Genomic DNA, 27,813 nt, shown 5'->3' with positions numbered 1-27,813 from the left:
TGAATGGAGCACTATGTTTCCATATGTAACAACCCAAGGGCGCGCCACGTGATTGCGGTTGTTTCCATGCCGTCCCTGACTCTCACTCGCATGCATTCCGAGGCTTTCTTGCCCACGCTTGCTTATGTGGCAAACGTTCTGGCCCATCAAGGCTCAGCTGGGTGAGCGCTGGGTGGCTTATTCTGTTCTTAATTGGATGGTAATTGCTATGTATTGTTTAACTGATTGATACTGGATGGGATATCCACCCATTCATCCCATGAGATCTCGGATTAGAGAGATCAAAACAAAAGGAAAAAAAGATATAGCAGCGGGCCGGTTCAAACACGCTGGCCTGGACTGCATATTCCCTGTTCAGGAGCATGAAGAACCGCACCGCATCCACCACCACTGTGCTGGATTGAGTCCCATAGTATTCTGTTGCGCCAAGCATCGAGGCTCTGCACGTCCCTAGCCTCGTTGTGCATCCATCCATTCTCGAATCACTACCTTAACTGTTGTATCCCGGGATTTATCATCTATTTGTCCCCGGGCGCTTCTTTCGGACTCCCAATCAACTCTCCAAGGGACGTTCGTCCTCTGGTGACTGGAGGGTGTCCTTGCCACCCAGGTAATGGTGTTGTCTCGCTCGTATTCGGACTACAGTATAGCCGCGCATGCCTGTTCCCATCTACCCAATTTTGGGCACATACTCGGCCATCAGGCGTGCGCTCTGTCGTAATCGGAGCGGACCAAAAGCCTGGATTTATATAAATGTGTGCACTCATCTCCATGCTGTAGAGGGAGACGGCCAGGCATCACAAATAAATGACCATGTCCTGCTCACAACTCGTCGCCTAATAGGCAAACGCGTTGGGCGCACCGAGACATGTCACGCACCCCATCTCGGTCAAAAGCTCAGTCGATCTTCCAGTGGTCCACCTCATCCTTGCCCAGGTATAGCTCGATGGCGTAGAGACCCATTGTGGCGGCGACGTTCATCCAGCGCCATAGATTTCCGCCGGCGTCGCCCCCCCTAAGAGTCCAGCCGATGCTGTCGCCATCGGTCGCGGCGACGGAGAAGTGCTGCAGCAGGAGGCTCGTGTAGACGGCGATCAGGATGGATGGCGAGAACCACGACAGGAAGCTCATGAGCTTGTTGGCCGCGTCGGAAGAATCATCGAGGTTGGAAGGCTCATCCATGAGGGCCCTGGCACCCGACTCTCGCACGGCGGGTATGATCCGGGTGGCGCAGTAAAACACGATGATGCGATAGGTGAGTGATATTATGACGCTGGGCGTGATGGTCTGGAAGGCGGCCCACAAGAAGGTCAGGGAGGAGCTGAGGGCGTCGGGGAGCTGGCCCAGCATGTGCAGGAGGGTCGAGTAGGATGCCATAATGACAGGTGGCAGGGGAGGGAACTCGGGCTGTGCGGCTGCGGCGTGTTCCCCGGCGGCGGCCTGGGCAGCCGCTCCTTCGGGCGAAGGAAGATAGTCTGTGAAGATCTGATAGATGCATAGGACGATGTATGCAAACAGGAGGGAGGATTCGACGGGGTTGCCCCTACCGCTGCCGATACCGAAGGCGCAGAGGAAGACGGCCGAGGTGATAGTCACGCCGATCAGGGTCGCGTCGAGGTTGCCGATCTGTGGGAACCTGGCGACGCGCCAGAGGAAGAAGACGGCGGTGGCGGTGATGGATCCGGAGAAAACAACGAGCACGATCTAGAGTGAAACACACTGTGGTCAGCGAGGACGATGGGGGGTTCACGGATGGGCGTGCCAACTTACTATCCAGGTGTCACTCCGGCCCCTGTTAACGAGCCATCGAGTGATCTGGCCGGCGGCCTGGATGACCAGCAGGCTGCAGAAGCCCTCGAGCAGCTGGAAGATGGGGCTCGAATAGCTCAGGCCGCTGTCCCAGCCCCCCAGGGTCAGGTGTTCCAGCATGCCACCCTGACCGAAGAACCACTCGTGCCAGCTGTCGGTGTATTTCGCGGCGGGTCGAACGAGGCCCAGGGTCCTCGAGACCCAATCCGTGGAGCCGGCATCGACGGAGAAGCGGCTGAGGGACCAGATGAGGAGGCTAGGGAGGACAAGCCACTGCAGAGCGCCGAGGATGTTGGTCAAAGTCCAGCGCACGCGCGAGTTGGGGGGTGTTATGGCCTTGAGGAAGCTGTAGAAAAAGTAGAAGAGAAAGATGGACAGGCTGTAGGCAAGGCCCGAGTCGCGACCGCCGACATCGAAAGCGATGGGTATTGAGAGGATGATGGACAGCAGGTAGACTGCGCCAGAGAGGACCTTGAAAATAGCCCACATGTCGAAGTAGCTATGTGCGAGGCTGGCGGAGCCGCCGTCTTGGGTGGTGGGCGGAGGAGGAGCGGGGATGGAGGGGCTCGCTGCTGAGCTCGACGCCGGTTGTCGGTCGGTGTCGAGACAGGCCGAGCTGGCGGCTTCGAGATGGGTTCGGCGAGGCTACCGATGATCAGAGAGAAGTGGTCTTGACAGGCGTACGAGGTGGAACTTGGTCGGCTCCGTTGTGGCAGCTATCCCCGGGCGACTGGCAGCTGCGAAGGGAGGAGCAGGGAGCAGGGAGCTATGACAGGCGGGGCGTCGCGGCAGGTTGGAGCGAGGCAGAGATGGCAGCTTGTGGGACCGGTCGAGAGGCGGAAGAAGAGAGTCGGGGAGACCGGGGCGAGAGAGAGAGAGAGGATATGGATCAGCCTTGAGGATGCATCTGCGGCGAGATGACCTCGTGAAGTGCTGAATGGGCGGGTTCGACAGGGCTGTTGGTGGTGTTGGAAGCCCTCGCTGGATTTTCTCGACGTGCCCAAGTGCCCGTTCTGGCGGTTCGTCTTGGCAGGAGCTGAGCTGCCTGGCCTGCTGACACAGGGGGGTTCTGCAGCTGGAGCTGGAGCTGGAGCTGGAGCCGAGTGTCACGAGGACTGCAACGGTCGAGGCAGGTCGGGTGGTGCAGTTGCAGCGTGGTGTCGCGTCGCGTCGCAGTTGTGGTGGGCGGTGGCCTGGGTGGATGGTTGACCTGCTTCTTTTCTTCATGTCAGTCGATCCCGGGGTAGGCTGGCCTGGGCAGGCATGTGACAAGGGGTCCAACTCAAGTACCTTTGCTTTGGTAGGTGGGCTGGTGGGCAGTCTTGTCCCTTGAAAGAGCCAGCAGTCAGTCAGACAGGATGGATTGCGAGGATGCAAAAAGACGATGATTGACGGAGGGAAAGAGTGACGGTACGAAGTACTACAGCATACGGCAGCGCAAGGCAGAAAACGCAAGCAGAGATTCATCAGTCAGTTGTACAGTACGTACCTGTGCAGTCCGTCTGTCCGCCTGTCCTTCCCGCCTTGCCGTTATTACCACGTCGCTCACCAATCACCCACAGTATCGAGTAAAACCTTGGAACTTGGAAGTTGGACGAGCCCCTTTAGCCACTCATGTCTGAGAGCCAGGGTTGCAAATTAACCTACCGACCCTAGATTACTCTCAAGAGGTAGTCTGTCCTCTTCAGAAAGGCCCAGCCTGCCAGTCTGGTGGTGGCGCAATCTCCCGCTTGATGAACCGTCGGCCACTGTTCCAAGGTCGCCGAACCGAATTGTAGGCGGCTAGGTGGGGTGCGAGGTACATTGCACAGGTACCTGGCACCTGCCTCGCCCACGTTATCTCGTTCTTATCCTCACGTGCAGTTCCAGCTCCCGCCGTCACATCCCAGGACTAAAATGGACCGACACCGTCTCCAGCAGGGATCGGCCGTGTCGACGCCGTCACTATGCCACTTCGCGCGCCAATCTTAGATCCAAGCCGTTGACTAGGCTTCACTTCATGCAATCTCGTCACGCGCCTACGCCGTCTCTTTCAGTCTCTTTTCTACACGCAGAACTTTGGGGACGTGTCGCGTGCCAGCCAGCATGTACACAAGCCAGGTTCGAACTTAGAATGCGTGTGTTGCTGCTCTCTAGTCCCGCACCAAGCCTGCAGGCTAATTAATGTCTGATGCGACTCCAGGCCAAGATAACGAACGTCGCGTGCAGGTGACGCCATCCTTGCGAGCCAAGCGAGTCCTTGGAACTGGTTCGTGCAGGCTTCACTGACGTCGCCAGCATCGTCAGCATCGTCAGCATCAACAGCCATGGCTCATTCTTCCCGTGGACCCAAACCTTGCTTTCAGTCTGCTCGGCACTCGAAATGAAATGATATGCTATTCACGTGGACGACTATCTAATCTATATGCTATGCTCGACCTGGTATACACGAGTCCAACCAGTGGTCAACAGTTCTTTGGCATACGGCACCACGGGCCCGTGCATCTATCTATGTCTGCACATGGCCTTAGCTGCGGGACAGGATCTTGTCCAACACCGCCGCCAGCTTGCCCTCGCAGTCCTCCACCACCTTGGGGCTCCTCCACGCCACGAACCGGTCCGGCCGGACCAGCACACAGCCAGAGTCTTCAACGCCCCTCCTCTCGTACCACTCGCGGTACACGTCCTGCCACTCAAGGCCAAACCCGATGCTGTGCGCGTTGATGGGGATGCCCGTCTTGGCTGAGATCTTACGCGCTGCTTCCTTCCAGTCATCTCCCCCATACCCCGTCAGCAGGCAAAACGCCCCCTTCCCAGCCAGGTCGTGCGTCGAGATGGCCTTTCTCCTGGCCGGCTTGTCCAGCCACGCGTGTGGTAGCCGCGTGCCCGGGTACGTCGACACATGTACGTCCGAGATACGATCGAAGCCATCTGGCACAACTCGTGGCCCTGGCTCGTCCTCGAGGTACACCGCCGTCGACTCATACCACTGGTTCATGCACAGCCCGAGACTCTTGCCCTCCCCCATCTTGGCCTCCATGGCCTCGTGAAGTTGCCGCCGCCGCGCCTCTCCCTCCGCACTCGTCTCAGTCAGGAGGCCGTGGATACGCTCCCGTTCTTGCTGGCTCTCCGCCATCATCCCGAGCGACGCCCATACATTTACGTGCATAAGCAGGCACCGGTTGGCCTCCCTGACCAGCTGTGCGCCCACCGGCTGCCGCTCCGTGTTGTACGTCTCAAGGAGCCCTGGGCCAGCGAGACCCTTGGCCACGAATGCCGCTTTCCAGCCCAGGTTGTATCCGTCCTGGACGCAGGTGTTGCTTCCAAGGCCATACGAGGGCGGGTGACGGTGTGCTGCGTCACCCAACAGGAACGCGTTCTTCTCAGGCGTAAAGTCTTGCGCAACTGTCTCCCTGACGACCCATGGGTCAAGCCGCTCGATCTTCACCTCGATGTCCTTGGTCAGTGGGTTTTCATCCAGCCCAATCTTCTCACGGACCCACGACATGAGCTCTGGGTCTTCTGGGCTGACTCCCTTGAACGGGTCCTGGTCAGCCGTGATGCCGGGGAAGAAGGAGATCAGCATCCACTGGCTAGACGGGCGGACCATCCGCACCACAGGCCCATTGCCAAACCGCGAGTTGCCGCTTGGGTTGATGATGGTGTGCAGCTGCGCGTGTTTCCCCTCCATCAGGTGTGATAGTTCAGCCTTGAACAAGATGTTACAGGCAATCCCCGATGAGGGCTGCGATTCCAGTCTGGCATTGGTGGACCTGGCGACCTGGCTGCGACCACCATCGGCGCCAAAGAGATATTTGGTCCGGATGCGATAAGTGTCGTCACGGACAAGGTCCTGCACCGTGCAGACCCACTCTCCCGTCGAGTCCTTCTCTGCCGAGACAAGCTGCGTCGAGAACCGTGTTGGGAATCCATGGTGAGACGCGTGCTTGACCAGGATAGGATCGAGGTATGTCTGTGGCAGGTCGACCCATCTGGAGGGCGTGTATTTTTTGATTTTCATCGCATTGTCGTGCACACCCTCCCAGTGCTCAACATTCCCCAACTCCTGGCCAAGAAGACTTTTGGAATACCGGAACGCCCCAATCATCTCTGGCGGAACAGACAATCTCATGGCATCGTCTTCAACATCGAGGTCACGCAGGCACTCCAGTGTGAACGGGTTCACGAGATGAGCCCTGGGCGTGTCTGCCGTGCCGGATGCACCAGCGATCATCAGTCCCTTCATCCCTGCGCGGCCAGATTAGTGTGAGTCACGCAACCAGCTCGGGAGGTTTCCACGAAACCCGGGCATACATACCATTCTGTCCGAGAAAGCTTGCAAGAGCTGCTCCTGCCGGGCCTGCGCCCACCACGAGGAATTCCGTCTTGACTTCAGAGGACATGGTTGCAAATTGTAAGTCGAATAAAGGATCAAGGCTGCGTGCAAGTTGCTCTTCGAGATCTATGGTTTCTATGGCTAGATTAAAAGAAAGAGATGTTGGGAAGACGTCGCAGAGATGCTGGACTTATATACCTTCTGTCCCGGCCGCCCCCACGCACCATCTGGTCCCCTACGCCGTCTCTTTTCCACAAATAACCTCGACAGCACCCTATAGTCGCTTCCTTCAGACGAATAGGACGCGGGCCGAGCCTGGTTTCGCAAGATTAACGCAACAATCAAATCCCACGTGTTACGCCACAAGGCTCGAAAGAACTATTTCTTAGCCGAAAGTGGGCAGGCCCCACGAGTAATGCAATTAGCGCTGACGCTGCTGATGTGTTGGTCAAGGACCAACACATCAGCACTTTCTGCTCAGTTTCTGACAGACCCAGGCGTCGACTGCTGTTGGGCTGGACCAGATGGGTGCAAATGGTATCCTGCCAGGAGCTGCGTGTTGTGGGCATCTTTGTCCTACCCACCAATCTGCGTCTCATCCGACCAGGCCGACCCGCGCGGCACACTCACCCCACTCTGGGGGTCCATGCATACTCCACGGCAGGCGGGCATGTTGGGGTCGACCGCTGCGATCCGATCCACTGCAACGCTGGCTCGCGGCTCGCGGCTGGCGCCTGGCGGTGTGCAACGTGCAGTTTGCGTTTTCGTTCTATTAATAAGCATGTTACACCATAAGCATAATCCAATAGTGGGTGATCCCAAAGCAGCATTTGTGCTGTGCCCGCTGTGGTCAATCCAAGCCTCGCTCGCGTCTCGTCATGTTGGACTCGCGCATAACAAGCAAGGTTGCCCTCCTGACCTGCTTGCTCCACGGGGGGGATAAAGTAACTAGGATCCATCCGATCCGGGGAAACCGCCGCGCGCGGCTCGGCTCGAGGTGCGAGTGTGAGTGTGCTGAGATGAGATTCCTGGGGTTGGGATGGCATGGCATGGCGACCCGAGGGAGGGAGGGATGATTATTCTGCCGGCCGCCGTGGCGAATTTGGATTCTGTGATGTTGTGTAACTATGCATGCATGCCTGGCATGGGTTAGAGGACGAGGCTGCGTTGTGGATGTTACCTAGGTAGTTACTTCCCTGGGTATTCGGCGGAGGAGGACTCGTGGAGATACGTGCTTGCTTGGTACCTACTGCTCGGAGAACTACTTACCTAGGTACTTCGGGGACATGGCGCTCTAATGCACGATCCACCGAATCAATGCCTTGGCTGGAGATCTTGGCCGATCCCTCGGAGTTGCCTCACTTTACTTTGATCTGGAATTATGCGTTGATAGCCTCGGGCATTCTCCCAACTCGGCAAGGTCTGGGATCGGAAGGTCGTTGTGGTGGGATGGACTGCTGAATAAATTGGTACTATATATTTTCTTCGCGCGTTTTGTCCTTACTTGCCAGCTGCAGCAACCTCTTGTGTTAGTATCTACCCTGGTTTACTACTAATACATACCTCTGAATTTATATGAGTGAACTGAGATTTGACCTTCAGTCGACGCACGAGGACAGTTTGATGAATCAGTTTGGATCGGGTGGGAGGTCTCAGTGGAAATCGCACGCCTCCAGCCGCGTCATCTTGGATTTGGCTGTATGTGTGCATTTTTGGGGGTGCTCATGTTTTTTCTGCCCTGCTTGCTTATGCGATTAGCCTTGTTCTGGCACCCCTTGAGCTTTGGAAAATCTTGAACATCACCGCTCTAGGGTTTGTGTCTATTCCGTATACGTCCGAAGCCATATACGGCGCCTTCATACAGTTCCTACGGCATAAGCCCCACTGTAGTCAGTCCTCGATGGCCCGTGGGTGACTGACCAAAGCACAGGCTATGGTCTGTTTATCTAGCTTTGTTGAGAATGGCTTCCTTCAAGGTGCCTATTGTCTCGTCGGCGTGAAATAGTGGCGTCGTGCCGCGTTTCCATTTTAACCCCATGGGCCCTGCCCGTGTCTTTGTAAAAACAATACTTAGTACATCATAAGGGACTCACGCCTGGGTGAGAATACGTGAGCAGCCCAAATGACAATGGCATTGTGAATACACAAAGACACAAGAATGAAATGGCTTCCCGCTGCAAGTGCTTTGTGGACGTATTCGTGGTTCCAAACTGCGCTACTATATATCCTCACAACAGCTGACGACACACAGGCGGTAATACTGCCAATAGCGCTTCAGAGTGGCTGACAGCCGACACCTGAGCAAAAAAAGCAGCCAGTATCTTATCCCGTGGTCATCTAGAAAGTATGGGGATGTCTTTCGCAGAGCTTGAATGGTGGTACCAAAACCAGGTCCGCCGGGTGATGGTTACTAACCCCCCAGGAGAAAGTTCGTACTCTTCGCAAGACGGCTCATTAGGACCATCCTTCTACGACCTATACCGGCAGCACATACCGATCGAGGATGAATGTATTGACCCAGCGTTACTCCAGCTGACGCCGCAGCAGCCCAGCGGAGAAGGAGGCGAGCCTCCTGCTGTCTTTGACCACGAAGTCAACAGCAGGCAACTGGCGAGCATCGAGGACAACATGAGTGATAATCCTCCCCTGGCTCCTGAGACTATCGAGGAGTCCCCTCAAGCTGCAGAGGAGCCAGTGCCGGTGGTTGAGGAAACTAACGAACAGTTTTTTAGCCGCCCCGAGATACGAGAGCTGGTGAGTATCCCCGAAACACCCGATATCCCGGAGGAAACCCCGGCCCCAGCGGCGCAAACCGAAGCCGAGGAGGCTGAGACACAAGCGGTGATCCCCCCAACCCCAGCGCTGCCGCCGGTCTCGCCCGCCCTCTCCTCCCCGCCCTCGCCGCGCCCGCTGTACACAGAGGCCAGCGGCGTCGAGGTCTACCGCGTGGAGCGCATCGTCGAGGCCTGGGGCCCGCGTGGCGCGCGCCAGTACCTCATCCGGTGGGAGGGCTGGGGATCGGAATTTGACAGCTGGGAGCCGGCTGCCAATGTCTCCGAGGACCTCGTCGTGGGCTTTGAAGTGTCGCGCCTCCGGCGGAGGCTTTCTTTTACGAGGGCGCGGAGGCAGGCGCGGATCTGGGGGTGAGCTGGGTGCCCAGGTAAGTAGGTGAGTTTGTGTAGATTGATTCTTTTTTCTATGCGGGTTGAATTTGTCTCTTGTAATAGTAAGTGCCTCGCCGTGAAGCGGCATTTGTACGCAACCTTGAAAGTTTTCCAAGCTGCCCAGGTGCCTTTTAGTTGGATGTGCCCACGTGTCAACTGGTACTCTCTTGTTCGGAATAATCATGCTCCTTTTGTGAACGTTCTTTTGTGACAAAGATATTTAATCATTATGGTAGTGATGCCATTGAATATTTACTAATATCTACGGCGAATCCTTAGTCTAGCGTCGACTGGAGGCACCATTGTGTTCAGCAATGCCTTTCTCTTCACTGGCCCCCCCACAAGCTCCACATCATAGTTCAATATGATATAAGCCAAAGCTTGCTTCATTGTCTGAGCGGCAAACCAGCGCCCTGGACAAGCATGTCTTCCGTACCCAAGAGGAAGGAAGGACAATGTAGGAGTCACGATTAATTCGCGCTCGTGGGCTATCTGTTGTTGAGCGGACTTGTCTATGCCTTCGAACTTGCGGGAAAATCTGAATGCGTCGAAACGAAGAGGATCTTCGTAATTTTCAGGATCGAGGTGTATATTCTGCGTTGGAAAGGCCATCCGCATGCCTTGGGGGATGACAATGCCGTTGCCAATGTCGAGGTCACCAGACATAACGTCCCGGTAGAGATTCACAACGGCCACATCAGATGTACGCATAGACTCTCTAATTGTTGAGTCCACACGGTAAAGAGAGTCGATCGCTTCTGTTGTTGACAAGCCACCATGAAGTACGGAAACACTTCGGCATTCTGCCTCCAGGCCGCTGACGAAGTCGTCTTTGGACGGGCTACCATAGAGGTCGAGGACTGAATGTGCGAACATATAACAGACAGCGAAGATGAGAGGTGTCATCAATGCTATGAGTCTATTCGCAATCCTTGGGGCATGCAGCTGATGAGGGCCGTCCTTGGCGCAGGTGGCGATCAGCCATTGAAGGAAGTCATCCTGGGCGTGATTAATTAGCAGGAATTCAAGTTTCATGACGAGAGCTGCCTTCCAAACTTACTGGGCCTTCTTTCTCTTGATGCCATAACTTCAGTCTCTCGTCAATCAGGGGAACCAGTATCTCAACACAGCGTGACTGGTAATACTTGGCTCGGAGCGCTATGACGGGCGCAACAATCTTTCGAAGCATAGGTGGGAAGCAGTTGATGACGGCACCGCCCAATAGCACGGAGTTAGCATACAAGCGAGATGCTTCGAGGAGTTTCTCGTCCCGGCCCATTGGTAGCCCTAGCATCATACGTTCGGCAGCACGTGCGATTATACGACCGCACCCATCCCAACCATCAATCGTGACCCACTCTTTAGATACACCCCAGTACTCGCGGAAAGCACAGTCAATTTCCTCAGCCTGACTGGCAGCGAAGAGATGCATGTCTTTCTTGGACATCTTTCTGCGGACAACATCGAAGTGGAGCGCATTCATATAGATATCAGGATCGCTGATAACATATGGAAGCTGAATAGTCTCGATGAGTCCCAGAATGTTGGCGATATCGCTCCCAGGTAGCTTGTCAGGTCGGGTAAGCATGTGGTGTAACATTGATGGCGGCAGGACCACGAGTGCCCTGCCTGTCCAGGTAGTAGGGAGAGCGAATGGCAGGTTGAGTGCTTTGGAGAATCTTTGGTAGCCTTCAGACGCGTACTTTCGAGTTGACGTGATGGATGCCACAAATGCTCGAGTCCAAGGAAGTGGGCCGCTGGAGGAGAGACCGACATGCTCAAGCTGATCCCATACCTCGGGCGCTTTCTTAGTGGATGGGAAACAAATCGCAACCACTAATTGGCAAAGGAAAAGGCTGACAGCGAAGAACGCCAGCAATGGTAAATTCTCGGTCCAAGCCATGCTTCTTTGGTTGAGTGTCCTGGGCAAGATAGGGGGTCTAATGGGAAGTCGGGCTTGAAATCGATGGCAGCTTGTGTGAGTCTGAAAAAGATTTTACTCGTACACTCATCCTGTGACCACCACACTTTAGGGGGGATCACCATCACTTTTATACACCACTGCTCCTGATCCAACTGCAAAGATTGCTGCATGAGGGGCACATACCCGAGGTACCTAGGTACCCCCGATTGAGATGGTAAACAGTCTAGCTGCCAACAGCAGGCTCTGGGTTCATTCAGCTCGGGAGTTGTTTCCGGCTGGGTCCAACTTCCTGATGGATAGGGAGTGTGATCATGACAAGGGCGTGCGTCAATCATTTCATGCTGAAAAACCTTGGCTGCGTCCTCATGAAGCTCATGTCACCAGTACTTGCTCGTTTAAACACCAACCATCCCGAGGCTCCACCGGGCAGCCCAACGATGTAACGCCCCGTGCGGCGCAGAGTCTGGGCCCCAATGACCCATCAGTGTGGCGTGTACCTAGCACTCACTTTCCCACCCCTTCATCCGGGATATTCTGATTGGGAAATAAAAGGGCTGAGCAACGCCGGCCTTCCACATCACTCATCAGCGCAATTTCAGAGGCACTCCAACAGAATTAGTCGCTCGACTCAAACTTTTTTTTTTTGCCCTGCGATCATTGTTAATTGATTTTATTCTACTCAGTCAGCAGCATGGACTCGGCCTTCCAAGAGTTCAGGGCTCTGGCGGCCAAGGGTGAGCAGGGCCGCCGGGCACTCATGGTGGCTCTGCACAACTTGGCTTACTCTTTGGAGACCCCGAATGACACCATTCATAGATACGGACACATGGTATGAGAATGCGTGCATCGAGTTGAATCAAAGGGAACTAACAACATGGTAATAGAATCTTCAGACTGCAGCCGTCAAGATCGGCATGGACCTGGGGATCTTCAAGGCACTAGCCAGCTCCACTGGCTCGATGACCGTGGAGGATGTCTCAACAAAGGCGGGTGCAGACTTGGTTTTGACAAGTGAGTTTGGAATTCTCAGCAATTCGTCATCAAATTTCCACTGACTGGACCTACAGACCGTGTCCTGCGGTACCTTGCGGCAATTGGAGCAGTCACTGAAGTTAGCAAAGGCTCTTTTGTGGCGAATCACACAACCAAGAACCTCACCGAAAAGCTTACTGAGGCTGGAATATCTCATTAGTAAATTCTGGCCCCCCTCAAGAATCGTGAAGGAAAATGCTGACGAGATTGGCAGTTTCGGTACCGCTGCGCCTATGTATCAAGCTCTGCCTCGGTTCCTGCAAAGAACTGGCTACAAGGACCCCAGTGATGAGCTTGACACGGCATTTCAAGATGCATGGAAAACTTCTTTGCCTGTTTTTGCGTGGTTTGCCGACCAACCTGAACAGTTGGCCTGTTTCAACGACTACATGGCCCTTCGCCGGGAGCCGGAGGTTTCCTGGCTTAGTGTCTATCCGGTTATGGAGAAAGCAAAGGACTGGGATCCCAGCAAAGCAGTATTTGTCAATGTTGGTGGTGGCGTTGGTCATCAGTGTGCCCAGTTCAAGGAGAAATGCCCTGTCCCAGGCCGAGTGATCCTTCAAGATCTCCCGCACTCGATCGCGAATGCCCTGCCAACCCCCGGCGTGGAGAATATGGTGTACGATTTCTTTGAGCCTCAGCCGATTCAAGGTACGTGGACTCTGATCGGTGTGGGCAAGGCACAGAAGGGCTGTCAAGCTGACAAAACAAATTGCAGGTGCTAAGTTCTATCACATGAGAGGTGTGCTTCACAACCATCCACCACACAAAGTCCGCAAACTGCTGGAAAACACAAAGTTGGCTATGACTATAGACTCAGTTCTGCTTGTGGATGAGATGATCTTTCCCGAAACAGGCGTCAACTTCGATGCCGCCTCAATCGACATGACCATGCTAACTGCTTTTGCCAGCATGGAGCGGACCGAGGCGCAGTGGAGAGAGACTTTCAGGAGTGTCGGCCTGGAGTTATTCAGGACGTATACTTACAATCCCGTGAGTTATGAGAGTGTCATGGATGTCCGACTCCAACGGCAGTTGTGACCGATCTCCGCACATGCACATGACAGCCATGTACATATGTACTTAAGTAGTTATGGCGCGAGCTCACGCTCTTGGAGAACACCAAACTTAGCGGGTCGTCTTCTAATGAAGACGTTGTGAGCGTAGACAGCTTCAATATAGACTCTTCCCACTCTGAGGCGGAAATATCGCAAAAATATTGGCAGCACCCAGTGAATGCAAATTCTGGCCACTCTAGCGGGTTTGCGTACCTAGATACTTTTAGTACCTACCTAGGTAGATAGATCTACCGGACTGAATGAACGAGCCAACAGTTATATTCCGTCAGACCTGGATAACGTTACTGGATACGTGCAAAGCTGAACGACTTGTGAGCGTGGATGCTCCTTGGAAGATTCCTGAGGTCAACTTCCCCGTCGTAAAATGATATGAACAGGTTATGCTGTGTCCATGCAAATTCGGAATTGGCCTTCTGCTTCCCGGACAGCCATAACAGTATGGGTCATCCAAGCCATTAAAACCCATGCTGCATTCCGGGCGAACTCGTCGGCTACATTTGATCATGAACAGTTTGAGACGAGCTCGGACAATAACATGTCATTAGACCTTTCAAAAACGACTAACAGATATCACAGCATACATGGAGTCCTTTCGTTTGCACAAAGTTTCTGCCTCAATCCGACCTACTTGATGCATGGGGACCGTTGGTCAAGGCCAAAAGATTCTAACATGACTGACAAGCGAGCTTTCAATATTGTATATTGCATTGCCTCCTGCGGACTTGCGATTGGAACTTTGTTCAAAAAGTGGTGTGGTCACTCCCAGAAGGAGCAGGAATTGAACCGACTGAATAAAGAAAAAAGGCAACCGAGCACCCAAAAGCATCTGCGATCTGCTCACAACCCTCTTGCTTGCAAAGCCGATCTTAGCTTGATGGAGAATGTTGCGACATGATCGGAATCGAGCATGGTATAGTGAGCGCCTCCAACCTCGTGGAACACGGGCGCAGTTCGTGAATAGTCCGCCCACCTGCTTAGGTGCTCACGCAACCATACCTCTCTTGATGGTGCCACTGCCTTCAGGGGCTCAGCATGGAAGATATCTATACACCTGACATTCCCTTCCGGTTCGTAATCACTTGCCATGCTCTGCAGACCGTACGAGATATCTGCCCACCGAACCAAATCCTGCTTGTCTAGCCCCAGCTCCACGAGGCGCATGTGGTCCGCAATATTGAGGACTTGATCCAGGGCGTGCTTCCGAGATAATGAACGGAAAGTTTCTTCATCAATACTGTTGGCCATTTCATCGGTTGTCAGTCCAATGAAATATGATAGGCTCAGAAGACACATATTCCAGTCCAATTGTCTCATCCGCGTTTTAATGTGTGGTGGCAGATTGAGACTACCCAGGAAGCCAACTGCAGAAGGCCCGTCTAAGGCCTGAAGTCTCTTAGATACCTCAAATGCTAGCATGGTCCCATAGCTGTAGCCTGCCAGCGCATAAGGTCCGTATGGCTGGTGTTCCTTGATAGCCGCCACGTACATGTCCACTGCCTCGCTTATAGAGGAAAAGCGCGTCTGACAGTTTTCAAATCCCCGGGCTCTGAGGGCAAACAGCGGCCTGTCATCATCGGCCATGTATTTTGCCAGCCCGACAAAGACAAGTACCTCTCCAACCCCAGGGTGTATTAACCACAATGGAGTCTTGGTCCCTCCTGATCGCAAGGAGACCACCGGATTGTAGATGCACGGGTCAGTTGAGGCGGCTTGGCCGATGCCCAACTTGCCATCTGACTTGGTCTTCAAGGACAGAACTGCTGCGAGAAGCCGGGCCGTGGGGTGCTTTAGAATCGTGATGATCGGCACTGGACCAAAGCGACCCTCAATTCGCCCCTTAAGCCTGATGAGATCCATTGATGTGAACCCCATGTCCAAAAGGGGGGTGTCAACGCCAATATCACTGGCACACAACCCAAGAAGATCGGCGAAATCGTTGATCAGGCACATCTCGGCATCCGTAATCGGCGTGTCGGTAGTGTACTCTCTCCTTCGAGCCTCTTCTTTCTGGACTAAAAGCTGATAGTGCTCAAAATCCTCAGTGAAGTTCCCTTCTTCGAAGAGCACCCTCATCTTGGCCCGAGATATCTTTCCAAGCGTGGAGATTGGGAGGCAACCGGCCGACCTTTCTCCTAGAGAGAACACCAGAGGGCGCGAAGCTGTACTCAAGAAACATACTTCAGCTGCGATCCTCTTGATGTCTAGAACGTCGTCGCTCCTTGACGTTTGGCCCTTTGGAACATAGGCGATGGTGATCTGGTCCGTGTGTGTCCCCCTTGTTGCAAATACCACCAGTCGGGATACAAGGGCGCCCAAGGCCTGATCCAGAGAGGTTTGAAGGTCTGCAGCGATGAACTTCACACCGTTGATGTTGATGACATCATTCACACGGCCGACTAGGCCCAGATTGCCATCTAAGTCAATGAATGCCTGGTCGCCTGTATTAAACCAGCCGTCAGGAGTAAAGGCTTTTGACGTGGCGTCTGGATTCCTATAGTAACAATCGAAGACGTTGTTTCCGCGTAATTGCAGCTCGCCAACTTCCCCAGGCTTGGCCAATCTCTTCGTTGCTTCTGACGTCGATACCACAATGCGCATGCCCATACCATCTATGCACTTTCCGAGTGATGCCACAGCGCGGTTGTGCGTGAGATCGTAATTAGGGCAATCAATGTTGTAAACACAACCCGCGCAGGTCTCGGTCATACCAAACCCAGGAGCAATTACGTTGGGAGGAGCTCCAAATCTTGCCAGCAGGGAAGATGCTGCAACACATGTCTCTACATCATTTGCCTCTCCGCCAGAGACGAGGAAGCAAAGGCTGGAAAGATCATATGATGGAGTCACCGTGTCCGCCTCTGGCTCTGCTTGAAAAGAGGCGACCAATTTGGCCAAGAAGAAGTTTGGCGCAAAAGAGCGAGAAACCTGATGCCGACTGAGCAGGTCGAGGAAACAAAGCGGCGACGAGACAACATCAGCAGCGTGTACATGGATTTGATCAACTCCAAGATAGAGTGCGTGGAGATGAATTTCCACTAAGGCTCCCACATGGTCAAGGCCGATCCAGTTCAGGAAAGGCTTATCTTGAGGTAATGGACGGATGGATGACTTTCCAGCCACAGCCGCGAAGACCTGTTTGTGCGTCAATTGGACAGCTTTAGCGTTCCCAGTGCTCCCTGATGTTAACATGAGCATAGCGGGACCATTGGTGTCTGCCTTTCCGATGCGACCATTGCTTGGGCTGGGACCAGGAGGGCTGCCAGGTGAGGATCCGGGACGCGCTGAATTTTGTCCGTGGAGAAGCGACTCAATCGTGTATAGTTGAAGTCCAGATTCTTCTCCGAATAAGTTTAATGATGTTGACCTCGTGATGCAGATTGGCGCTGACAAAAGGGAAGCCAGCCCTTGAATATGGTTCCGGCGGTGCTCGTCAACGTGGCTGAATGGCGTTGAGAGCACCGGAAGCCCGTTTGCGAGTAGCACTGCCCAGAACCAGAGGATAACGTCACGTTGCTCGTCCAGGTGTAGGAGCACAGGACTGGTCTCCACAAAACCCTGAAGCGCAAGGATGATGTTGCTGAGCTCCTTGGCCTGTTTGTAGAGACACCCGTAGGAGAGTACTTGGGACGAGGTGGTCTCCCCGACGGGATAAAATAGGAGACGGCGACCTGCGATAATATCGGAGCTGGCTCTGTCCCTTAGGAGGTCTTGGAGGCAAGTCCAGCTCGACATTGCGACCTGATGAATATCTTGGGCGAAAACGATGAGAGTTGCGCTGGAAAATGAGATTTTTCTTGCGGAGAATTGTTCACTGCATCTAGAGGCTAAACGAGAATGCGACTTGTTCACTAATACCTGCTCCGAACTTCTGGGACAGACAAGTCAGCAACCGCCGGCCTCGATTGCTCGTTGGCGCTGCCTGGCCAACCCTCTGTTGGTCTCTAGTCCATGATCCCTCGGCCTGGTCGATTTTTTCCACTCCGTCGGCTTTTTTCCCTTTCAGGAACGGGCAGGAATGATCCCCGAACACCTGTGGGACCATTCGACAGCACGAAATTGATGGAGGAAGGTGTGTGGGCTCGGATGGGGGGTGGGCGTGCGCGTAGTGAGAGGCTGTCGCGATCCTTCAAAGTTTCTGTTCGGCCCGCTCAACACCCTCGCTGAGGAGGCACGGCTGCAGCCTGCAGGACTAGGTGCGTCAGAACCACCACAATGCAACGTGGGGTCCGACGCTACAGTACCCGCTCGCGGTAACTTGCCTGTGAGGCCCGCCACCTACTAGGTACCTACCTAGCCCGCCCAGGTCTCTAAGTACCTAGGTAGAGACCCCATCAGCCCCCACTCACCAACTTGAAGCACAGCCCTCGTCCACCCAACTGCATGCCCCAGGGTGTGTACAACCAACAGATCCTACACAGTATTGCTACCATTGCGCGACTTTACATGGCCTTTCATGTCGGATATGTCTCGCCGATGAGGGGTAACCCAACACTCCTGGCGAATAGATTCTGCATGAAGAGCCAAGGCTAGTGGTTGGTTCTCTCAACGCAACCCTTGATCACTTTGTGTTTGACCGGTCCATGTGGTGATGCTTGATCGTTTGAGAGTAGCCTGCTGCCTTGAACTCCTGGTTTAAATGCTGCTCGTATTTCTCCCACTTGCTCTTTTCTGAGGTTGGCAGCAGCGCAACTCAAAGCCTTTCTCTAGACCTCCACTTGATACTTCTAAACGAACACAATCACTCAAAATGGCATCGTCCGGGTCGAACACACGTATTCAGCAGCTCGCAGAGACAATCTCAGCCTCTGTTGCAAAGATCCAGGCGGGACTGGCGGCCAAGAACCTTCCCTCGCCTTCTTTTGACGAGAATGCACCGCCATCGCTCCCCCTCGAGCTGAGCGATGCTCAAGACGCTGTTCTTGACGCAACGGCCGAGTTGCGTGATTTGCTGATGGAGCCCATGACCTTGATTCACGGGCATGGCGGGGTAGGTCCTTCCAGCCTTCAGTCCAACACCATCATTTCACAGCCCTATCGATCATTGAGACTGACTTGGAGTCGAATGACAGCACAACAACTCGCTTTGCGAGGAGGTCATTGCTCACTTTGGCATCGCAGCCATGGTTCCGCTTGGCGGAAAGGTGTCTTTTGCCGATATTGCCAAACAGACCCCACTGACGGAGCAGATGGTCACCCGCATTCTACGACATGCGATGACTATGCGCATTTTCCATGAGCCGGAACCTGGCATGGTGGCACACACCAAGGCCTCTAAGATTTTGACCGATGCTGTCATCAACAACTGGCTTCGCGTCGGGACCGAGGAGATGTGGCCGGCTTCTGCAAAGGTAAGCAAGATCCAAACCCAAACACCAACTCGAATTCGCAAGAAAGAATGAGACGGAGACTGACTTTGCCTTCCCAGGTGCTTGATGCCCTGATCAAATACCCTGGATCCCAGGAGCCCAATGAGACAGTATGACTTCCCTTGTCCCAATCCATACTTCATCTGCGATTTCTGACCCCGCTTTTCTCTGCGTTTCCTAGGGGTTCTGCATAGCAAACAACACGACTGAGTCCATCTATGCTGCCCTTGGAGCCGACCCAGAACGTGCCGGCCGCTTCGGACAAGCCATGATGGTGTATGGCAGCAAGCCGGAGCACAGCCCAGCGTTCATCATTGATTATTACGACTGGGCATCTCTTGGCAGTGCCAAGGTTGTACACGTGGGTGGTGGCCCAGGTCAAATTGCCACAGCACTTGCCGCGCGGTATGCCAATTTGAACCTGGTTGTACAAGACCAGGAATTCATGATGGGACCCAAGGAGGCCGGTCTGCCTCAGTGAGTACTTCAGCCATTTTCATGACACCCCGGGTGTTCTCGACCATTAAAACGAGCCCACAGACTTTTAGGGCTCTTGCAAGTATCCGCAGACGGCTGACTCTGACGCAGGGAGGTCAAGGGCCGAGTATCTTTCCAACCGCACGATTTCTTTGCCCCCCAGACCGAGACAGCTGATGTATACTACTATCGCTGGACGCTTCGCAATTGGGCCGACAAGCACGCCATCAATGCACTAAGGGCTTTGCTACCGGGCCTGAAGCCTGGCGGCAGAGTCATCATTCAAGACCAGATCATGCCTGAGCCAGGAACAGTGCCATTGTGGAAGGAGAAGAATGCTAGGTAAGTGGTCCATTATTCACTTGTGGCAAACTATTATCTTACAACATGAACAGATCTGGTGATTTGAGTCTGGCTGCTTCCTTTAACTCACGCGACCGGACTGTTTCTGACTGGAGGGCCTTGCTGCAAGAAGCTGACCCTGGGTTCATCGTGAAAAATGTCACGGAACCCAAGGGATCCGCGCTGGGGATCATTGAGGCCATATGGGAGGGAAAGGCTTAGAATGGCAAGGCCTTCGACCCTTTTGTCTGCTGCACAGAGAAACTGCAGGTGCATGCAAATGCGCTCAGTCCTCAAGTGCTCCCAGGTTGGAACTGAGCTATGCTGAAGGAATCTCACCGCATGAGCAACCTCCACATCTGAGGTTCCAATCCATTCCTCATAATTTGTTGTCTATGAACCTTGAAACTGCTGTTAGACACCGCATGAATCTACGCCAAGCCTAAGTAATGTAAAAGACATTTGAAGTAAAAAGCATAAGTCCGTATGTCAAAGGGAATTTTCATGCAATTTCTGTTTTCCAACTGCGTATTATCAAAGCAGCGCCAATGTTTATGATGCCCGAATGAGTTTTCAAAGAAAGCCTTACAGATGACAGCGGGTACATGTTCCGGCAGCTGAGTGAGCAAATCTATCAGAGCCACACATGCCTGTCAGTCTTGAGTGCTCCATGGAGGACTGGCAAGGAACGACACTTAGTACACTCCACAAGAAAGCCTGGCAATTTCTGTCCTTCATCTGCTCTAAGGCGATGTACCGTCACCCAATGTGAGTCAAGTCTGCTACCTAGGAGCTTGCATGTGATCAACCAACAGGCAGCCATGCAGCCACAGAATGTTACCCACGGTGTGGTGTCTACAGTGTCACCTTTGGGGGGCACAGTCCAGACCGTGGAGGCCTGAAATATTTTCTCCCCACCCAGCCAAGACCCCTCAGGGAGACACCCACTGATGGTGCGGCACAGTTCAGCTTGTTGGAACAAGGCAACAAGGGTAGCCACTGCGGCTTGGATGGCTACATGCACTAACCCAATTATACAGCAAAGTCCAGCTCATAGGTCATACCAGATTTACAGTATAGTAGGATTCTATCTTATCCTTAATAAAGTCTTTTCTATATCCCTTATAAACCCCCCCTTTTACCATTTTTTATTAACTTATTATTTAAATAAATAAATTATATTTAATTATAAAGTAGTTTTTAAAAACTATTTATATAAAGAATTAATAAATAATATATTTAAATTAAAAATATTTAATATATTTATTTATTATTTTTTATAAAACTTTTTATTTTTAAAAATATAATTATATATATTAAATTAATAAATGTTTTTAAAATAATTTTCTTAAATTTAAACTTTTTAATTTTAATATAATTTTATTAAATATAAATAATCTTTCAATTTAATAAAAATATTTATATAGATTATTAAAAGCTTTTTTATAAAATTATTAAAATTTATAATTATAATAGTTAAGGCTAGGGGTTAAGGGTAGTAAATGGGCCTCGTAGAGGTCCCTGCAGGTCCCCTTATTAATAAGGCTACTATACTATTACCTCTTACTTTAAAGCCTAAAGGGTAACCTTCCTTTCTTCCTTTCTTCCTTAAGTAACCCTACTCTTTAAATTTACTCTATTTAGTATAAACTTTAAACCTTTATATTATAAAGCCTAAGTAATATTTTAATAATTCTTTTATTAATTTTTATTTAATTATTTTATTATATAAATTATTTAAATCTTTCTTAATTTTATTATTAAATTAAAAATAAATAATTAAAGTTTTAAAGAAATAAAATAAAATATATTTTTAAAAGTTAATTTAAATATATTTATTATATAAAACTTTCTAAAATAATTTTATAATTATTTATAATATTATTTATTATTAAAAGTATTTTCTCTATTAATATATTAAATTATATTAATTTAGATTAATATTATTAATTTTATTATAAATTTATTTATTAAGGATTAAAATTATTATAAATTATAGATTTTTAATTTAATATTAATAAATATTATATATAAATATTAAATTTATTATATAATTTAAATAAATTAATTAAAATCAATAAGTATAAAATTATTATTTTTAAAGATTTTAATTTTATTTTATAAATAAATATTTATTAAATTAAAAAAATTAAATAAAATAATTATATTTTATTATTATATATAATATTTAAATTTATAATTTTAATGACTTTATAAATAAAAATAATAATTATTAATAATTAAATTTATAATTATATAAAAATAAATCTTTATTTTTAAAAAGTTTAATATTAAAAATAATTAATATATTTTTAAAAAATTAAAATTTTAACTTTAAGGCTTTTTATAAATTTAATTCTTTTAAAAATATTATAAAAATTTAAAAGAATATAAATAAAATTAAATTAAATAAATTAATATCTATTTATTTAATAATTATATTTATTTACTTAGTTTTTAAACTACTTACTTAATATAAAATTTATATTTAAAATTTATATAAAACTATATATTTAATTAAAATCCTTTAAATTTTTAATATTTAAAGTATAAACCTTTTAATATACTTTTAATATACTTTTAATATACCCTTTAATATACCTTTTAATATACCTTTTAATTTATATACTTTTAAGTTTTAATTAATTATTTAAGTATTAATTAAGTATTTAAATATTAATTAAATATTAAAGGTTAAATATTTAAAGGGTTAGAAAGTTAAAAGGTATTAAAAATTAAAAGAGTATAATCTTTATTTTTACCTTCTTACCTTTTAATCTTTTAATATTTAATTAGTATTTAAATATATATAGGTTAAAAAGTTTAAAAGGGGTATTAAAAGGGGTTTAAAAGGGGTTTAAAAGAGGTTTAAAAGGAGTTTATATTTAAAGTATTAAAGATTAAAAGGAAATTATATTATAAAGTCTTTTAATATTAACTTAGAAAGTATTTATAAATATAAAAGAGTTATTTAGAAAAATTAATATTAAGTAAATAGTTAATAGAAATTAAGTAAGTAAATATAATTATTAAATAAGTAGATATTAATTTAAATTTAATTATAATATAATAAAATAATTAAATAAAAGTTAATTAAAAATTATAATTATAAGTTTTAATTTTATGTTTAAAAAGTAATAATATATATAATTATAAATATAATTATAAATATTTTTATAAATATTTTTATAAATATTTTTATAAATATTTTTATAAATATTTTTATAAATATTCTTATAAATATTCTTATAAATATTTTTATAAAGATTAAATTATATAAAATATTGAATAAATAAAAATAATTAATAAAAAGTTAAAAAATTAAAATTAATTTTTAAAATAAAAGATTTTAATTAATTATAACTAAATATAATTAAATATTTAATATATTTAATAAATAAATAAATATATATATATAAATATAATTATTATATAATAATTTAATTATTAATTAAATTAAACTTTTATTAACTTTAATTTAAATAAAACCTTTTTATTAAATAATAAATAAATAAAAAGATTACTATTATTTCTTAAATTAAAATTATTTCTTTTAACTTAATTAAATAAACCTTAACTATATAGATATTAAAAAGATATATATTTAGTATATACTTAAAAATATACCTAGGGGATTGAAACCCTAGGGATTTAAAAGACACCCCTTAGTAGCTTAAGGTACAGCACTACAGCACAGGAGATTGCCCATCCCCACTTACCCTTCTGTCTTTGACTAATGAGATCAAACATGCCAAAAGACTGACAAGCTTGATTTGCCGATCTGGCCGCTCCCGTGGCATCCTAGGGTAGGCTGTTGCTGGGGTACATTTGCAACAAGTTCACAAAGCGTTCACAAAATGAGTGGTCAATTATCACCACAGCTGATTGTGTAGCATTGCCTCAAGAGAGATTTCACACAAGTCATCCTCTGATGATTGCTAGTCTTGAGGAGGCACTGGAGATCATTGGTCATTAATGATACCGGTTGTGTGCCATGCAGCTTGCCAAGGTGATTTGTTCATAACCCCACTACCCAAGCTTTATTGCTTTAAGAGAACGTAAGGGGAGCGAGCCCATGAACTCTCAAGAAAAGCTTTGGACAGATTGACATCTGGAGTAAATGTGACCTAGAACAAGCATTGAAAGTCACGTCGTATGTAGGTCAACGCACACTAGTACTAGATGTGTTGTTCGCCGAGCCTGAACCTCAGCAAGTTCACCATTGAAGGCCTGTCGACTAAGGACCAAGGACCAATGAGCTATTCTCTCAGGCTATTATCATTGAATCGATATAGACATGGAAGATTGAAAGAGTCCATGGGACATGAGTAGAGTGTGGTCATGTAGGAATCAAATGAGTCGGCGTACGTATTGAAAGACAATTACTCGAAGGAAGCAACAACTTGTCCCATATTAGTCAAAAACATGCCACAATCTAGATCCAGCATCTCTTCAGTTCTAACAACCCATTACTATTCCAGACACCCACGTCAGCCTTCCACACTTGGTTCTGAAATCCAAGTCGCATTCTCCCAGGTCCACTCCACATCAAGCCCGTTCCTTGCGCACTTTCAATTTTCATAGGTGATAATGAATTGGTCGGTTCTCCTGACAGTCGATTGTGCCTCATTTTTCACAAGATTCTGAGTGCTTCCCTGCTGGAAGTAGACTGGCTCAATGCCTGGTTGCGTACCAAAGGCCTGGCCACTAACCTGTGTAGTATGCATATGTCCCTCTCTGTACGCGTTTTGCTCCAAGTCTGAGTAATCGTTTGATCGATTGTATTTCTCTTGATGAAGACTCTCTCCACTCGCTGCTGAAGACTTCTTACTGCGACGAATGGATCTCCATCCACGTCGGGCGGCACACTGGCAGGCTTGGCATTGATAAAGAGGTTGCACTCGGTGGCTGTCCAGACTTCAAATTTTCACTGGCGTTCTGTTGGTGCGCGGCGCAGCTCAGTCCCCAAACCAATGTGTGACCCACGATATCTGTGTTGGTTGAATTACATGACAACCTTGGAAACGACGGCAAAGGCCCCTGGCCAATTAATATGGAGCAGCCCAGGAATCCGATTGGGCTTCCACAACCAACATGCCATTAGGGTAGTATCAATTGATAGAGACTAGATGGCTCGACCTGGCTATTTCCCATTTTGGATGGAGCCACAATGCATGCTGATCCTGCAAAAGCGGTTGAGATGTCTCTAGGTACAACCCGGTGTAAGCCTCAAAGATATGAGTGTGGATCCACTTACTAGGCGGACCCCGAGAGTGTACCGTGTAATGAAAGCCCAGTGTTGGTTGCTCTCACCCTCACCCTCACCCTCGAATAGTTGTCCTGCATGCACGCGAAATTGGACCCCAAGAAATGACATGCACTTTAGTTCACCTCGAATCGCCTCCCTCAGTGAGAGCGAGTGTGCGTGCAGGCGGCCCCTCAACCCCTTCCCAGATCTCTCCCATTCCGTCCGCTCTCCTTCTTCCCCATTGCTTTCTTTACACGGGTGAACAGTCAGCCACGCACAATCAAGGCGTGATCCTGCGCGCTTGAGCAACGGCCATGATGGTAGTTATGGACAAACCCCACGACATCGACACTGCTGCGGTCCCTGTGGCCTTGCAGGACTCCAAACCCTCGTCCACCATTACGTCCAAAGAACAGCCCAAGTTTGATGCTCCGGCCACCCAAGACCATGATGGAGATCAATATGTCACCGGGTACAAGTTAGCTATCGTTGTCGCTAGCGTGGCTCTGTCTTGCTTCCTAATGCTCTTGGATACCATGATCATCAGCACGGTATGCTTTTCCTGGCCCTACTGTCGCGCAAGAACAGTTGAAGACCACGAACTGACCACATGACCCTCATAGGCCATCCCACGTATCACCGACACTTTCAATTCTCTCCAGGACGTTGGATGGTACGCCAGTGCATACCAATTTGGCAGGTAAGTCCACTGCCTTCTCCCGACCAGCAACAATGTCCTTCAATGGGACACTACGTCTCATCAAATAACGCAATTAGTGCCGCGCCTCAACTTTTGACTGGAAGAATTTATACTCACTTCAGCACCAAGGTATGCCTTCTGTGGATACCTGGGTATAGCACGGACCTTACTGATACGGTAAACAGTGGACATTCCTTGTTTTCTTTGGGATCTTTGAGGTTGGATCTGTACTATGCGGCGCCGCCGTATCCTCCGATATGTTGATTGTCGGCCGAGTTGTGGCTGGATTCGGCGCTGCAGGCATCATTATCGGGGCAATCACCATCATCTCCGCGTGCGCACCTTTGGAGAAGCGCCCAGGTATGTCACTATTATGTTTCACGCCGAGGCTTTGGCGCTTCTTCGCTAACCTTCATTCTCAACAGCATTGCTGGGCATGACGATGGGATGCAAGTCCTCCCTTACTAGACCTGACATATCTGGGATCTGAGAGCTAAATTGCAGTTACACAGTCAATCAGCTAGGACTAGTCGCTGGGCCACTGATTGGGGGCGCCTTCACCTCTTACAGCGACTGGCGCTGGTGTTGGTCCTTCCCAAACCGCAAACTCACATGAAGTTAAACTGACCAGCACAGGTTTTTACGTCAATCTCCCGGTGGGCGCCGTTGCGGCAATCGCGATTGTCCTTCTCCGGATTCCTGAGCAGACACAAAAGGCCAGTGCGATGACAGTTCTGCGCAATTTGCACCATCACCTTGATCTCGTGGGTTTCCTTCTTTTCGCCCCAGCAGTCCTTCAGCTTCTTCTTGCTCTCCAGTACGGTATCGAATTTCGTTGGAACGACTCCCGAGTCATCGGACTGTTCTGTGGCGCAGTCGCCACTTTCGTTGTCTGGGTATTTTGGAACCGTCGCAAGGGGGATAATGCTTTGTTACCATACTCTATGGTACGACGAACGGAGGTCTGGTGTTCGGGAGTCTACCAAGCCTTCCTGATGTCGGCAGTATACGGCGCGATATACTTTCTCCCCATCTACTTTCAGGCTATCAACGACGCAACCCCAATGATGAGCGGCGTGTACCTGTTGCCGACTATACTCCCACAGCTCGTTATGGCGGCATCTTCTGGCGCTATCAGTGAGTGATTATCGGATGAATCTCACATTAGCACTGGTTCGATTACTAACACAAAGAGCAGTTGCTAAGATGGGATATGTAATCCCTCTAGCCGTCTTCTCCACCATTTTCCTAGCTGTGGCCAGTGGTCTGTACTCCATACTGGCGCCTGGCAGTCCAAAAGGAGAATGGATTGGCTTCCAAATAATAGGGGGAATAGGCTCTGGTGCAGGGCTTCAAGTAGTACGCTATTCTTTTATGAGGAAACGTCGTCAATACTACTAGCTAATGTCTTATACAGGCTATTATCGCCATACAGGCAGTCGTTACTGGAGAAGAATTGTCCTCTGGTATGGCATTTATGGTCTTTACACAGTCACTTGGGCCAGCTATTGTTCTAGTCTTGTGCAACGTCGTCTTCGACTCAACTCTTAGATCTCAGCTGGCACTCAAGGCGCCAGGGGAGGATGCAGCTGCGATCATTCATGCTGGCGCAACTGGATTCCGCAATATCATCCGCCCCAGTGATTTGCCTGCTGTGCTGGATGCCTACTCTGGCAGCATCAATCGTGTTTTCTATCTGGTTGCTGCGATGGCTGCTACCTGCGGGATCTTTGTTTGGGGAATGGGGTGGCATGATGTACGGAAAAAAGATGTTGGTCTGGAAGCACATGGCGAGCAGAAGGAAGTGTAAAGGAAACAACACAGACCGAAGCAATTTCCAGCTGGCACGCAGTGTAAGATGACACGAGAGAGAGATTCCTGAAGCCGATGATGCTGGGTACTAGCAGAGAACATTCTGCTATACCTGGCAATAGACTGTTAAAGACGAATGGAATATAGCGACGCGAAGAGCCTGAAACCTTCATTCGGACACTCTGTTGATCTGAATCGCTGCCCATAAGATTATGGGTTTCAACATGACCCCTGGAAATTATGCCTTGGCTCCGCAGCTTCACTTGGAGGTTGCAACACAGTGGCATTCGCGTTTAGTCGTCGGCGCCGATTAAGACCCGTCGTTCCGGCACACCGACAGATTGGAATCGGGGTTCTGTGGAATCCAGGTTTTTTAATGGGCCACCCTTATATTAGGTGGTCAGAAGCTCATCTACGGAGTACACCAGGATCGATACCATAATATGGGGTAGCATGTCACAGGGAATCGGAGTCATGGTCCCCCTGATCCCAATTCGATCTCGGCAGTTCATCCCATGTATGGGCTATCATAGGTGGATGACTTG

General features: G+C 49.1%; 4 protein-coding genes across 4 annotated transcripts; 2 read left to right on the top strand and 2 right to left on the bottom strand.

Moving 5' to 3' along the window:
* Positions 1-183: 183 nt before the first annotated feature.
* Positions 184-3,237, bottom strand: KVR01_000081 (uncharacterized protein). The gene is made up of 3 exons (XM_044785836.1): positions 3,100-3,237; positions 1,771-3,025; positions 184-1,704 (listed from the first exon to the last, which is right to left on the bottom strand). The coding sequence occupies exons 2-3, from the start codon at positions 2,296-2,298 to the stop codon at positions 898-900; spliced, it is 1,335 nt and encodes a 444-aa protein (XP_044650030.1). The 5' UTR covers positions 2,299-3,025; positions 3,100-3,237; the 3' UTR covers positions 184-897.
* A 514-nt stretch (positions 3,238-3,751) lies between these two features.
* KVR01_000176 (uncharacterized protein) lies at positions 3,752-7,592 on the bottom strand. Its single transcript, XM_044787719.1, has 2 exons — positions 6,107-7,592; positions 3,752-6,036 (listed from the first exon to the last, which is right to left on the bottom strand). The coding sequence occupies exons 1-2, from the start codon at positions 6,189-6,191 to the stop codon at positions 4,316-4,318; spliced, it is 1,806 nt and encodes a 601-aa protein (XP_044650125.1). The 5' UTR covers positions 6,192-7,592; the 3' UTR covers positions 3,752-4,315.
* Positions 7,593-11,806: 4,214 nt separating this feature from the next.
* On the top strand, positions 11,807-13,441 carry KVR01_000854 (uncharacterized protein). Its single transcript, XM_044792284.1, has 5 exons — positions 11,807-12,041; positions 12,097-12,223; positions 12,280-12,403; positions 12,459-12,895; positions 12,963-13,441. Exons 1-5 carry the CDS (start codon positions 11,904-11,906, stop codon positions 13,283-13,285), a joined length of 1,149 nt encoding a protein of 382 aa, XP_044650803.1. The 5' UTR covers positions 11,807-11,903; the 3' UTR covers positions 13,286-13,441.
* A 4,255-nt stretch (positions 13,442-17,696) lies between these two features.
* KVR01_000001 (uncharacterized protein) lies at positions 17,697-19,977 on the top strand. The gene is made up of 6 exons (XM_044793439.1): positions 17,697-18,310; positions 18,393-18,671; positions 18,749-18,799; positions 18,871-19,166; positions 19,278-19,508; positions 19,562-19,977. The coding sequence occupies exons 1-6, from the start codon at positions 18,071-18,073 to the stop codon at positions 19,728-19,730; spliced, it is 1,266 nt and encodes a 421-aa protein (XP_044649950.1). The 5' UTR covers positions 17,697-18,070; the 3' UTR covers positions 19,731-19,977.
* The last annotated feature ends 7,836 nt before the right edge of the window (positions 19,978-27,813 follow it).

The sequence above is a fragment of the Diaporthe batatas genome (assembly GCF_019321695.1).
Source record: "Diaporthe batatas strain CRI 302-4 chromosome Unknown Contig00001, whole genome shotgun sequence".
NCBI classification, from domain to species: Eukaryota; Fungi; Ascomycota; class Sordariomycetes; order Diaporthales; family Diaporthaceae; genus Diaporthe; species Diaporthe batatas.
Note: the sequence above shows the minus strand (reverse complement) of the source record. Positions and strands in the feature narration are given on the sequence as shown.

Excerpts from the sequence above, each read along its gene's own strand:
- KVR01_000176 (XM_044787719.1), bottom strand. The coding sequence starts at position 6,191 with ATGTCCTCTGAAGTCAAGACGGAATTCCTCGTGGTGGGCGCAGGCCCG. Across the intron at positions 6,037-6,106 it reads AAGCTTTCTCGGACAGAATG|GGATGAAGGGACTGATGATC; the intron begins GTATGTATGCCC and ends CTGGCCGCGCAG.
- KVR01_000854 (XM_044792284.1), top strand. The coding sequence starts at position 11,904 with ATGGACTCGGCCTTCCAAGAGTTCAGGGCTCTGGCGGCCAAGGGTGAG. Across the intron at positions 12,224-12,279 it reads TGCAGACTTGGTTTTGACAA|ACCGTGTCCTGCGGTACCTT; the intron begins GTGAGTTTGGAA and ends CTGGACCTACAG. Across the intron at positions 12,404-12,458 it reads GAGGCTGGAATATCTCATTA|TTTCGGTACCGCTGCGCCTA; the intron begins GTAAATTCTGGC and ends CGAGATTGGCAG.
- KVR01_000001 (XM_044793439.1), top strand. The coding sequence starts at position 18,071 with ATGGCATCGTCCGGGTCGAACACACGTATTCAGCAGCTCGCAGAGACA. Across the intron at positions 18,672-18,748 it reads TGTGGCCGGCTTCTGCAAAG|GTGCTTGATGCCCTGATCAA; the intron begins GTAAGCAAGATC and ends TTGCCTTCCCAG. Across the intron at positions 19,509-19,561 it reads TGGAAGGAGAAGAATGCTAG|ATCTGGTGATTTGAGTCTGG; the intron begins GTAAGTGGTCCA and ends CAACATGAACAG.
- KVR01_000081 (XM_044785836.1), bottom strand. The coding sequence starts at position 2,298 with ATGTGGGCTATTTTCAAGGTCCTCTCTGGCGCAGTCTACCTGCTGTCC. Across the intron at positions 1,705-1,770 it reads GCCGGAGTGACACCTGGATA|ATCGTGCTCGTTGTTTTCTC; the intron begins GTAAGTTGGCAC and ends GTTTCACTCTAG.